The 14,507-nt window shown below is 44.0% G+C and overlaps 1 protein-coding gene across 2 annotated transcripts in view; it reads left to right on the forward strand.

Moving 5' to 3' along the window:
* CCDC93 (coiled-coil domain containing 93) overlaps positions 1–14,507 on the forward strand; it is a 74,064-nt gene that overhangs the window by 14,429 nt on the left and 45,128 nt on the right. For both annotated transcript variants that reach the window (XM_038751537.1, XM_038751545.1), the window contains exons 3-6: positions 3,443–3,537; positions 3,682–3,793; positions 11,836–11,934; positions 12,067–12,123. In XM_038751537.1, coding sequence (XP_038607465.1) covers positions 3,443–3,537; positions 3,682–3,793; positions 11,836–11,934; positions 12,067–12,123 — 363 coding nt within the window. The remainder of the gene's footprint in view (positions 1–3,442; positions 3,538–3,681; positions 3,794–11,835; positions 11,935–12,066; positions 12,124–14,507) is intronic.

The following is a 14,507-nucleotide window of genomic DNA, read 5'->3' on the forward strand; positions in this document are numbered from 1 at the left end:
CGCCGCGGTTATTATGATTATTAAGTGCTTTGAACAGTGCACGAAGTGAGCGCTTAACAAATGCCATCCTTATTATTATTATTAACAAATGCCGCAGTTATTGTGATTATTAAGTGCTTTGAACAGTGCACGAAGTAAGCGCTTAACAAATGCCAGCTCGCTCTCTTCCTCCCTTCAAGGCCCTGCTGAGAGCTCACCTCCTCCAGGAGGCCTTCCCAGACTGAGCCCCTTCCCTCCTCTCCCCCTCGTCCCCCTCTCCATCCCCCCGTCTTACCTCCTTCCCTTCCCCACAGAACCTGTATATATGGATATATGGTTGTACATATTTATTACTCTATTTATTTATTTATTTATCTTGCTTGTACATTTCTACCCTATTTATTTTATTCTGTTGGTATGTTTGGTTCCGTTCTCTGTCTCCCCCTTTTAGACTGTGAGCCCACTGTTGGGTAGGGACTGTCTCTATGTGTTGCCAATTTGTACTTCCCAAGCGCTTAGTACAGTGCTCTGCACATAGTAAGCGCTCAATAAATACAATTGATTGATTGATTATTATTATTATTAACAAATGCTGCGATTATTATGATTATTAAGTGCTTTGAACAGTGCACGAAGTAAGCGCTTAACAAATGCCATCCTTATTATTACTATTAACAAATGCCGCAGTTATTATGATGATTAAGTGCTTTGAACAGTGCACGAAGTAAGCGCTTAACAAATGCCATCCTTATTATTATTATTATTAACAAATGCCGCAGTTATGATTATTAAGTGCTTTGAACAGTGCACGAAGTAAGCGCTTAACAAATGCCATCCTTATTATTATTATTATTGTTATTAACAAATGCCGCGGTTATTATGATTATTAAGTGCTTTGAACAGTGCACGAAGTAAGCGCTTAACAAATGCCATCCTTATTATTATTATTATTATTATTAATATTATCATTATTAACAAATGCCGCGGTTATTATGATTATTAAGTGCTTTGAACAGTGCACGAAGTGAGCGCTTAACAAATGCCATCCTTATTATTATTATTATTATTATTAACAAATGCCGCGGTTATTATGATTAGTAAGTGCTTTGAGCAGTGCACGAAGTAAGCGCTTAACAAATGCCACCCTCATTATTATTATTATTATTAACAGATGCCGCAGTTATTGTGATTATTAAGTGCTTTGAACAGTGCACGAAGTGAGCGCTTAACAAATGCCATCCTTATTATTATTATTATTATTATTAACAAATGCCGCGGTTATTATGATTAGTAAGTGCTTTGAACAGTGCACGAAGTAAGCGCTTAACAAATGCCAGCTAGCTCTCTTCCTCCCTTCAAGGCCCTGCTGAGAGCTCACCTCCTCCAGGAGGCCTTCCCAGACTGAGCCCCTTCCCTCCTCTCCCCCTCGTCCCCCTCTCCATCCCCCCATCTTACCTCCTTCCCTTCCCCACAGCACCTGTATATATGTATATATGTTTGTACATATTTATTACTCTATTTATTTATTTTACTTGTACATATCTATTCTATTTATTTTATTTTGTTGGTATGTTTGGTTCTGTTCTCGGTCTCCCCCTTTTAGACTGTGAGCCCACTGTTGGGTAGGGACTGTCTCTATGTGTTGCCAATTTGTACTTCCCAAGCGCTTAGTACAGTGCTCTGCACATAGTAAGCGCTCAATAAATACAATTGATTGATTGATTGATTATTATTATTATTAACAAATGCTGCGATTATTATGATTATTAAGTGCTTTGAACAGTGCACGAAGTAAGCGCTTAACAAATGCCATCCTTATTATTACTATTAACAAATGCCGCAGTTATGATGATTAAGTGCTTTGAACAGTGCACGAAGTAAGCGCTTAACAAATGCCATCCTTATTATTATTATTATTATTAACAAATGCCGCAGTTATGATTATTAAGTGCTTTGAACAGTGCACGAAGTAAGCGCTTAACAAATGCCATCCTTATTATTATCATTATTGTTATTAACAAATGCCGCGGTTATTATGATTATTAAGTGCTTTGAACAGTGCACGAAGTAAGCGCTTAACAAATGCCATCCTTATTATCATTATTATTAACAAACGCCGCAGTTATTATGATTATTAAGTGCTTTGAACAGTGCACGAAGTGAGCGCTTAACAAATGCCATCCTTATTATTATTATTATTATTAACAAATGCCGCAGTTATTATGATTAGTAAGTGCTTTGAACAGTGCACGAAGTAAGCGCTTAACAAATGCCATCCTTATTATTATTATCATCATCAATCGTATTTATTGAGCGCTTACTATGTGCAGAGCACTGTACTAAGCGCTTGGGAAGTACAAATTGGCAACACATAGAGACAGTCCCTACCCAACAGTGGGCTCACAGTCTAAAAGGGGAAGACAGAGAACAAAACCAAACATACCAACAAAATAAAATAAATAGGATAGATATGTACAAGTAAAATAAATAAATAAATAGAGTAATAAATATGTACAACCATACATACATATATACAGGTGCTGTGGGGAAGGGAAGGAGGTAGGATGGGGGGATGGAGAGGGGGGAGAGGAAATGCCCCGGTTATTATGATTATTAAGTGCTTTGAACAGTGCACGAAGTAAGCGCTTAACAAATGCCATCCTTATTATTATTATTAACAAATGCCGCAGTTATTATGATTATTAAGTGCTTTGAACAGTGCACGAAGTAAGCGCTTAACAAATGCCATCCTTATTATTATTATTATTAACAAATGCCGCAGTTATGATTATTAAGTGCTTTGAACAGTGCACGAAGTAAGCGCTTAACAAATGCCATCCTTATTATTATTATTATTGTTATTAACAAATGCCGCGGTTATTATGATTATTAAGTGCTTTGAACAGTGCACGAAGTAAGCGCTTAACAAATGCCATCCTTATTATTATTATTATTATTATTATTAACAAATGCCGCGGTTATTATGATTATTAAGTGCTTTGAACAGTGCACGAAGTGAGCGCTTAACAAATGCCACCCTTATTATTATTATTATTAACAGATGCCGCGGTTATTATGATTATTAAGTGCTTTGAACAGTGCACGAAGTAAGCGCTTAACAAATGTCATCCTTATTATTATTATTATTAACAAGCGCCGCAGTTATTATGATTATTAAGTGCTTTGAACAGTGCACGAAGTAAGCGCTTAACAAATGCCATCCTTATTATTATTATTAACAAATGCCGCAGTTATTGTGATTATTAAGTGCTTTGAACAGTGCACGAAGTGAGCGCTTAACAAATGCCATCCTTTATTATTATTATTATTATTATTATTATTAACCAATGCCGCGGTTATTATGATTATTAAGCCAGGGGTCCGGGCTCCCGGAGCCGTCCAGGTGACGACGGAGGGGACGAGCTGAGCGGAAGGGGCGTGCGGGGGGGGGGGTCCATTGCAGGTGGTCGGCGGTTTGACGTGGTGTATCAGCACGTGCAGCTATGATGTGGACGTCGACCTGCTGTTCCAGGAGAATTCCACCATCGGGCAGAAGATGTGAGGGCCCGGGGCTCCCATGGGGCGGGCGGGGGGCATCCCAACTCTTCCCACCTCCCTCCGCTTTTCCCTCCTCTCCATCCCTTTCCCCTCCGCTCGCCGTCGGCCTCCCAATTCCCGGGCCGGGGGGTCTTCCCCGGGCAGCGCCCTGACGGAGAAGCTGGTGTCCGTCCTGCCGCGGATGCAGTGTCCGCACCGCCTGGAGCCGCACCAGATCCAGGGCCTGGATTTCATCCACATCTTCCCCGTGGTCCAGGTGAGGCCGGGAACGGCCCCGGGATCATCATCATCATCGGGATAGTAATAATAATAATAATAATAATTGGCATTTGTTAAGCGCTTACTATGTGCGAACCACTGTTCATCATCATCAGTCGTATTTGAAGAGAAGCAGCGTGGCTCAGTGGAAAAGAGCCCGGGCTTTGGAGTCAGAGGTCGTGGGTTCAAATCCCAGCTCTGCCACTTGTCAGCTGGGTGACTTTGGGCAAGTCACTTCACTTCTCTGGGCCTCAGTTCCCTCATCTGGAAAATGGGGATGAAGACTGTAAGCCCCACGTGGGACAACCTGATTACCTTGTATCTACCCCAGCGCTTAGAACAGTGCTTTGCACATAGTAAGCGCTTAACAAATACCAACATTATTATTATTATTATTATTATTTATTGAGCACCTACTGCGTGCAGAGCACTGGACTAAGCGCTTGGGAAGTCCAAGTTGGCAACATCTAGAGACGGTCCCTATCGTCATCATCTAACCTCCCCAGCGCTGTAGTATGAATGACTGATATGTTGCCAACTTGGACTTCCCAAGCGCTTAGTACAGTGCTCTGCACACAGTAAGTGCTCAATAAATCGTCATCATCATCATCGATCGTATTTATTGAGCCCACACTGCATGCAGAGCACTGGACTAAGCGCTTGGGAAGTCCAAGTTGGCAACATCTAGAGACGGTCCCTATCGTCATCATCTAACCTCCCCAGCGCTGTAGTATGAATGACTGATATGTTGCCAACTTGGACTTCCCAAGCGCTTAGTCCAGTGCTCTGCACACAGTGAGCGCTCAATAAATTGTCATCATCATCATCGATCGTATTTATTGAGCGCCTACTGCGTGCAGAGCACTGGACTAAGCGCTTGGGAAGTCCAAGTTGGCAACATCTAGAGACGGTCCCTATCGTCATCGTCTAACCTCCCCAGCGCTGTAGTATGAATGACTGATATGTTGCCAACTTGGACTTCCCAAACGCTTAGTACAGTGCTCTGCACACAGTAAGCGCTCAATAAATCGTCATCATCATCATCAATTGTATTTATTGAGCGCCTACTGCGTGCAGAGCACTGGACTAAGCGCTTGGGAAGTCCAAGTTGGCAACATCTAGAGACGGTCCCTATCATCATCGTCTAACCTCCCCAGCGCTGTAGTATGAATGACTGATATGTTGCCAACTTGGACTTCCCAAGCGCTTAGTACAGTGCTCTGCACACAGTGAGCGCTCAATAAATCGTCATCATCATCATCGATCGTATTTATTGAGCGCCTACTGCGTGCAGAGCACTGGACTAAGCGCTTGGGAAGTCCAAGTTGGCAACATCTAGAGACGGTCCCTATCGTCATCGTCTAACCTCCCCAGCGCTGTAGTATGAATGACTGATATGTTGCCAACTTGGACTTCCCAAGCGCTTAGTACAGTGCTCTGCACACAGTGAGCGCTCAATAAATCGTCATCATCATCATCAATCGTATTTATTTAGAGCTCACTGCGTGCAGAGCACTGGACTAAGCGCTTGGGAAGTCCAAGTTGGCAACATCTAGAGACGGTCCCTATCATCATCATCTAACCTCCCCAGCGCTGTAGTATGAATGACTGAATTGACTGATATGTTGCCAACTTGGACTTCCCAAGCGCTTAGTCCAGTGCTCTGCACACAGTAAGCGCTCAATAAATCGTCATCATCATCATCGATCGTATTTATTGAGCGCCTACTGCGTGCAGAGCACTGGACTAAGCGCTTGGGAAGTCCAAGTTGGCAACATCTAGAGACGGTCCCTATTGTCATCGTCTAACCTCCCCAGTGCTGTAGTATGAATGACTGAATTGACTGATATGTTGCCAACTTGGACTTCCCAAGCGCTTAGTACAGTGCTCTGCACACAGTAAGTGCTCAATAAATCGTCATCATCATCATCGATCGTATTTATTGAGCCCTCACTGCGTGCAGAGCACTGGACTAAGCGCTTGGGAAGTCCAAGTTGGCAACATCTAGAGACGGTCCCTATCGTCATCATCTAACCTCCCCAGCGCTGTAGTATGAATGACTGAATTGACTGATATGTTGCCAACTTGGACTTCCCAAGCGCTTAGTACAGTGCTCTGCACACAGTAAGCGCTCAATAAATCGTCATCATCATCGATCGTACTTATTGAGCGCCTACTGCGTGCAGAGCACTGGACTAAGCGCTTGGGAAGTCCAAGTTGGCAACATCTAGAGACGGTCCCTATCATCATCATCTAACCTCCCCAGCGCTGTAGTATGAATGACTGATATGTTGCCAACTTGGACTTCCCAAGCGCTTAGTACAGTGCTCTGCACACAGTGAGCGCTCAATAAATCGTCATCATCATCATCGATCGTATTTATTGAGTGCTTACTGCGTGCAGAGCACTGGACTAAGCGCTTGGGAAGTCCAAGTTGGCAACATCTAGAGATGGTCCCTACCCAACAGTGGGCTCACAGTCTAAAAGGGGGAGACGGAGAACAAAACCAAACGTACTCACAAAATAAAATAAATAGAATAGATATGGACAAGTAAAATAAATAAATAAATAAATAGAGTAATAAATGTGTACAAACATATATACATATATACAGGTGCTGTGGGGAAGGGAAGGAGGTAAGATGGGGGGGACGGAGAGGGGGACACCTTGTATCCTCCCCAGCGCTGGAGTATGAATGACTGAATTGACTGATATGTGGCCAACTTGTACTTCCCAAGCGCTTAGTACAGTGCTCTGCACACAGTAAGCGCTCAGTAAATACGATTGATTGATATGTTGCCAACTTGGACTTCCCAAGCGCTTAGTACAGCGCTCTGCACACAGTGAGCGCTCAATAAATACGATCGATTGATTGATTGACTGATATGTTGCCAACTTGTACTTCCCAAGCGCTTAGTCCAGTGCTCTGCACACAGTAAGCTCTCAATAAATACGATTGATTGATTGACTGATGGCCGTGGGGCCGGAGAGGAGTCGTGGGCGGCGGGCGGGGGCTTGGAAGCCACCAGGCATTTATGATTGTCATTGTTATTATTACTATTAACAAATGCCACAATTATGATTATTAAGCTTAGTACAGTGCTCTGCACACAGTAAGCGCTCAATAAATACAATTGATTGATTGATTAATTGACTGACCGTGGGGCCGGAGAGGAGTCGTGGGCGGTGGGCGGGGGCTTGGAAGCCACCAGGCATTTATGATTGTCATTGTTACTATTACTATTAACAAATGCCACAATTATTATGATTATTAAGCTTAGTACAGTGCTCTGCACACAGTAAGCGCTCAATCAATATGATTGATTGTTTGATTGATTGACTGACGGCCGTGGGGCCGGAGAGGAGTTGTGGGCGGCAGGCGGGGGCTTGGAAGCCACCAGGCATTTATGATTGGCATTGTTATTATTACTATTAAATGCCACAATTATTATGATTATTAAGCTTAGTACAGTGCTCTGCACACAGTAAGCGCTCAATAAATACGATTGATTGATTGACTGATGGCCGTGGGGCCGGAGAGGGGTCGTGGGTGGCGGGCGGGGGGCTTGGAAGCCACCAGGCATTTATGATTGTCATTGTTATCATTACTATTAACAAATACCACAATTATTATGATTATTAAGCTTAGTACAGTGCTCTGCACACAGTTAAGCACTCAATAAAGACAACTGAATGAATGAATGAATCCCCATTTTACAGATGAGGGAACCGAGGCACAGAGAAGTGAAGAGCCTCACCCAAGTTTACACAGCAGACAAGCGGCAATAATTGTTGTTATTAACAATTGCTGTTATTAATAATAATAATAATGATGGCATTTATTAAGCGCTTACTATGTGCAAAGCACTGTTCTAAGCGCTGGGGAAGTTACAAGGTGATCAGGTTGCCCCATGTGGGACTCATAGTCTTCATCCCCATTTTACAGATGAGGGAACTGAGGCCCAGAGAAGTGAAGTGACTTGCCCAAAGTCACACAGCTGACAAGTGGCGGAGTCGGGATTTGAACCCGTGACCTCTGACTCCAAAGCCCGGGCTCTTTCCACTGAGCCACACTGCTACTCTCTTATTAACAATAATAACAACAGTATTTATTTTACTTGTACATATCTGTTCCATTTATTTTATTTTGCTAATATGTTTTGTTTTGTTCTCTGTCTCCCCCTTCTAGACTGTGAGCCCACTGTTGGGTAGGGACCATCTCTAGATGTTGCCAACTTGTAATTCCCAAGCGCTTAGTCCAGTGCTCTGCACACAGTAAGCGCTCAATAAATACGATTGATTAAGAAAAGTGCTTTGCACATAGTAAGTGCTTAATAAATGGCCATCATTAGTATTATTATTTATTATATTAATGATGTGTCTATAGCTATAATTCTGTTCATTCTGATGGTCTCGAAACCCGTCTACTTGTTTTGTTTTGTCGTCTGTCGCCGCCTTCTAATCAGTCAATCAATCGATCAATCATATTTAGACTTCTAGACTGTAAGCCTGTTGTTGGGTAGGGGCCGTCTCTATATGTTGCCGATTTGGACTTCCCAAGCGCTTAGTCCAGTGCTCTGCACACAGTAAGCGCTCAATCAACACGATTCATTCATTCAATCGTATTTATTGAGCGCTTACTTTGTGCAGAGCACTGTACTAAGCGCTTGGGAAGCCCAAGTTGGCAACATATAGAGACGGTCCCTACCCAACGGCGGGCTCACAGTCTAGAAGGGGGAGACAGAGAACAAAACAAAACGTGTGGACAGGTGTCAAGTCAACACCAAATGTTCAGTTTCCTATAGGACAGGTTTTTCAATCCATCAGTTGATGGTATTTATTGAGCGCTTGCTATACGCAGAGCATGTCAGCTGTGTGACGTTGGGCAAGCCACTTAACTTCTCTGTGCCTCAGTGACCTCATCTGTAAAATGGGGATGAAAACTGTGAGCCCCCCGTGGGACAACCTGATCACCTTGTAACCTCCCCAGTGCTTAGAACAGTGCTTTGCACATAGTAAGCGCTTAATAATAATAATAATGGCATTTATTAAGCGTTATTATTATTATTATTATTATTATTATTATTATTATTATTACAAGAGTTGGCAGACACGTTACCTGCCCATAATGAGCTTACAGTCTAAAGGGGGAGACAGACATTAATAGAAATAAATAATATAATTGAAAGATGTGTCCGCAAGTGCTGTGGGGTTGAGGGTGGGGTGAATATCAAATGCCCAAAGGTCACAGATCCAAGTACGTAGTTGAGGCAGAAGGGATGGGAGCCGGGGCAATCAATCAATCAATCGTATTTATTGAGCGCTTACTGTGTGCAGAGCACTGTGCTAAGCGCTTGGGAAGTACAAGCTGGCAACATATAGAGACGGTCCCTACCCACCAGTGGGCTCACAGTCTAGAAGGGGGAGACAGAGAACAAAACCAAACATACTAGCAAAATAAAATAAATAGAATAGATAGGTACAAGTAAAATAAATAGAGAAATAAATATGTACAAACATATATACAGGTGCTGTGGGGAAGGGAAGGTGGTAGGATGGGCGGGATGGAAAGGAGGAAAGTCTCTTGGAGGACATGTGAACTTAATAATTCTTTGAAGATTGATTGCCTGAATCGTTCAATCAATCAGTCGTATTTATTGAGCGCTTACTGTGTGCAGAGCACTGTACTAAGCGCTTGGGAAGTCCAAGTTGGCAACATATAGAGACGGTCCCTATCCAATAGTGGGCTCACAGTCTAGAAGGGGGAGACAGAGAACAAAACCAAACATACTAGCAAAATAAAATAAATAGGATAGATAGGTACAAGTAAAATAAATAAATACAGTAATAAATATGTACAAACATATATCCATATATACAGGTGCTGTGGGGAAGGGAAGGAGGTAAGATGGGGGGAATGGAAAGGAGGAAAGTCTCTTGGAGGACATGTGAACTTAATAATTCTTTGAAGATTGATTTCCTGAATCAATCAATCAATCGTATTTATTGAGCGCTTACTGTGTGCAGAGCACTGTACTAAGCGCTTGGGAAGTCCAAGTTGGCAACATATAGAGACAGTCCCTACCCAACAGTGGGCTCACAGTCTAAAAGCGGGAGACAGAGAACAAAACCAAACATACTAGCAAAATGAAATAAATAGAATAGATAGGTACAAGTAAAATAAATAAATAGAGTAATAAATATGTACAATAGAGAAGCGGCGTGGCTCCGTGGAAAGAGCCCGGGCTTTGGAGTCAGAGGTCATGGGTTCGAATTCCGGCTCCACCGCAAGTCTGCCATGTGACCTTGGGCAAGTCACTTAACTTCTCTGAGCCTCAGTGACCTCATCTGTAAAAATGGGGACTAAGACCGTGAGCCCCACGTGGGACAACTTCATCATCATCATCATCATCATCAATCGTATTTATTGAGCGCTTACTGTGTGCAGAGCACTGTACTAAGCGCTTGGGAAGTCCAAGTTGGCAACATATAGAGACAGTCCCTACCCAACAGTGGGCTCACAGTCTAAAAGTCTAAAAGATCACACTGTATCCCCCCCCCAGCGCTTAGAACAGTGCTTTGCACATAGTAAGTGCTTAACAAATGCCATCATCATCGTCATGTACAAACATCTATACATATATACAGGTGCTGTGGGGAAGGGAAGGAGGTAAGATGGGGGGGATGGAGAGGAGGAAAGTCTCTTGGAGGACATGTGAACTTAATAATTCTTTGAAGATTGATTGCCTGAATCATCATCAATCGTATTTATTGAGCGCTTACTGTGTGCAGAGCACTGTACTAAGTGCTTGGGAAGTATAAATTGGCAACATATAGAGACGGTCCCTATCCAATAGTGGGCTCACAGTCTAGAAGGGGGAGACAGAGAACAAAACCAAACATACTAGCAAAATAAAATAAATAGAATAGATAGGTACAAGTAAAATAAATAAATACAGTAATAAATATGTACAAACATATATCCATATATACAGGTGCTGTGGGGAAGGGAAGGAGGTAAGATGGGGGGAATGGAAAGGAGGAAAGTCTCTTGGAGGACATGTGAACTTAATAATTCTTTGAAGATTGATTTCCTGAATCAATCAATCAATCGTATTTATTGAGCGCTTACTGTGTGCATAGCACTGTACTAAGCACTTGGGAAGTACAAGTTGGCAACACATAGAGACAGTCATCATCATCATCAGTCGTATTTATTGAGCGCTTACTGTGTGCAGAGCACTGGACTAAGCACTTGGGAAGTCCAAGCTGGCAACACATAGAGACAGTCCCTACCCAACAGTGGGCTCACAGTCTAAAAGGGGGAGACAGAGAACAAAGCCAAACATACTAGCAAAATAAAATAAATAGAATAGGTAGGTACAAGTAAAATAAATACAGTAATAAATATGTACAAACATATATACATATATACAGGTGCAGATTGATTGCCTGAATCAATCAATCGTATTTATTGAGCACTTACTGTGTGCAGAGCACTGTACTAAGTGCTTGGGAAGTACAAGCTGGCAACACATAGAGACAGTCCCTACCCAACAGTGGGCTCACAGTCTAAAAGGGGGAGACAGAGAACAAAACCAAACATAATAACAAAATAAAATAAATAGAATAAATAGGTACAAGTAAATTAAATAAATAAATACAGTAATAAATGTGTACAAACATATATACAGGTGCTGTGGGGAAGGGAAGGAGGTAAGATGGGAGGAATGGAAAGGAAGAAAGTCTCTTGGAGGACATGTGAACTTAATAATTCTTTGAAGATTGATTGCCTGAATCATCATCAATCGTATTTATTGAGCGCTTACTGTGTGCAGAGCACTGGACTAAGCGCTTGGGAAGTACAAGCTGGCAACACATAGAGACAGTCCAACAGTGGGCTCACAGTCTAAAAGGGGGAGAGATCAATCCATCCATTGGTCATCAATCGTATTTATTGAGCGCTTACTACGTGATCTGAATGAAAGATCAATCCGTCCGAGGGCCGGACTGACGGAGCGTTTGGTTTGTTCCGGGCAGTGGCTGGTGAAGAGGGCCATCGAGAGCCGCGAGGAGAGCGGGGATTACGTCCGATCCTTCTCCGTGACTCAGTTTCAGAAAACTCACTGTCTCCCCGAGGTGAGGGGCTCCATTTTGGGGGGACTGGGGGGGGCCGGGTCAGCACCATCGTTCATTCAATCGTATTTATTGAGCTGTTACCGTGTGCAGAGCACTGTACTAAGCGCTTGCCTCCCTCCGGCCCCCTCCCAGGACGTGGACTACCTGCTGAGGAGGGACAAGGCCGTGAAGACGGTGAGCGCCGTCCTGGTAAGTCCCGCGCCGAACGCTGCGCACATCGCTGGGCCCAGCACTCTGCCCGCGACTCGGGTAATAATAATACTAATGATGGTATTTGTTAAGCGCTTACTAGGTGCCAAGCACTGTTCTAAGCGCTGGGGGGGATACAAGGTAATCAAGGTTTTTTTTTTTTTTTTTTTTTTACTCTATCCATTTATTTATATAATTTATTTGTACATATCTATTCTATTTATTTTGTTTTGTTAGTATGTTTGGTTTTGTTCTCTGTCTCCCCCTTCTAGATTGTGAGCCCACTGTTGGGTAGGGACTGTCTCTAGATGTTGCCAATTTGTACTTCCCAAGCGCTCAGTACAGTGCTCTGCACATAGTAAGCGCTCAATAAATATGATTGATTGATTGATTAGTACAGTGCTCTGCACATAGTAAGCGCTCAATGAATACGATTGATGATGGTTGATGATGAAGGTTGCCCCACATGGGGCTCACAGTCTTCATCCCCGTTTTGCAGAGGAGGGAACTGAGGCCTAGAGAAGGGAAGTGACTTGCCCAAAGTCACACAGCTGACGAGTGGCAGGGCCGGGATTAGAACCCAGGACCTCTGACTCCCAAACCCGGGTTCTTTCCACTGGGCCACGCTGCTTCTTCCGCAAGTCCATCCGACGCTGAGAAGCGGCGGGGCTTAGCGGCCAAAAGCCCGGGCTTGGGAGCCAGGAGGTCCTGGGTTCCAATCCCGGCTCTGCCACTCGTCAGCTGTGTGACTTTGGGCGAGTCACTTCACTTCTCTGGGCCTCAGTTCCCTCATCTGCAAAATGGGGATAATAATCATAATAATAATGGCATTTATTAAGCGCTTACTATGTGCAAAGCACTGTTCTAAGCGCTGGGGAGGTTACAAGGTGATCAGGTTGTCCTACATGGGGCTCACAGTCTTAATCCCCGTTTTACAGATGAGGTAACTGAGGCCCAGAGAAGTGAAGTGACTTGCCCAAAGTCGCACAGCTGACAGTTGGTGGAGCCGGGATTCGAACCCGTGACCTCTGACTCCAAAGCCCGGGCTCTTTCCACTGAGCCACGAAGCCTGTGAGCCCCCGGGGGACAACCTGATCGCCTTATATCTCCCCCAGCACTTAGAACAGTGCTTGGCACATAGTAAGCGCTTAACAAATACCATCATTATTAGAGAAGCAGCGTGGCTCAGCGGAAAGAGCCCGGGCCTGGGAATCAGAGGTCGTGGGTTCTAATCCCGGCCCCGCCGCTTGTCTGCTGTGTGACCTTGGGCAAGTCACTCCACTTCTCTGGGCCTCAGTTCCCTCATCTGTCAAATGGGGATGAAGACGGTGAGCCCCACGCGGGACAACCTGATCACCTTGTGTCTACCCCAGCGCTTAGAACAGTGCTTGGCACTCAATAAACGTTTCACAAATACCATCATTATTATTAATAATCATTCGGACAAGGCTGAGAAGCAGTGTGGCTTAGTGGGTGCAGCGTACGCTTGGGAATCAGAAGGATATGGGTTCAAATCCCGGCTCCGCCACCTGTCAGCTGTGTGACCTTGGGCAAGTCACTCCACTTCTCTGGGCCTCAGTTCCCTCATCTGTCAAATGGGGACGAAGGCCGTGAGCCCCATGTGGGAGAGGGACTGCGTCCTACCCGATTAACTTATATCTATCTACCCCAGCGTTTATTACAGTGCTTGGTACCTAGTAAGCACTTAACAAATACCATGGAAAAAAAAATCAAAAAATAAAATACAGTCCCAATTCCATGCAGGTCTTCCAGTTTAAGGGGGAGGGACAATGAGGATTTATTTGTTTATTCATTTATTTTTTAATGGTATTTGTTAAGCCAGGCTCTGTACTAAGCGCTGGGGGGGATATGAAGCAGCGTTGCCTAGTGGAAAGAGCCCGGGCTTGGGAGCCAGAGGTCGTGGGTTCTAATCCCGGCTCCGCCACTTATCGACTGTGTGACTTTGGGCAAGTCACTTCCCTCCCTTGGGCCTCAGTTCCCTCCTCTGGAAAATGGGGATCGAGACTGTGAGCCCCCCGTGGGACAACCTGATCACCATGTAGCCTCCCCAGCGCTTAGAACAATGCTTGGCACGTAGTAAGTGCTTAACAAAATGTCATTATTATTGTTATTACCCCAGCACTTAGAGCAGTGCTTGGCACATTGTAAGTGCTTAACAAATACCAAAATTATTCTTATTATTATTATTGGGAGCCAGAGGTCATGGGTTCTAATCCCGGCTCTGCCACTTGTCGGTTATGTGACTTTGGACGAGTCGCTTCACTTCTCTGTGCCTCAGTGACCTCACCTGGAAAGTGGGGATGAAGACTGTGAGCCCCATGTAGGACAACCTGATCACCTTGTATCTATTATCTATTGAATCT

This window comes from Tachyglossus aculeatus, chromosome 1, assembly GCF_015852505.1.
Source record: "Tachyglossus aculeatus isolate mTacAcu1 chromosome 1, mTacAcu1.pri, whole genome shotgun sequence".
NCBI classification, from domain to species: Eukaryota; Metazoa; Chordata; class Mammalia; order Monotremata; family Tachyglossidae; genus Tachyglossus; species Tachyglossus aculeatus.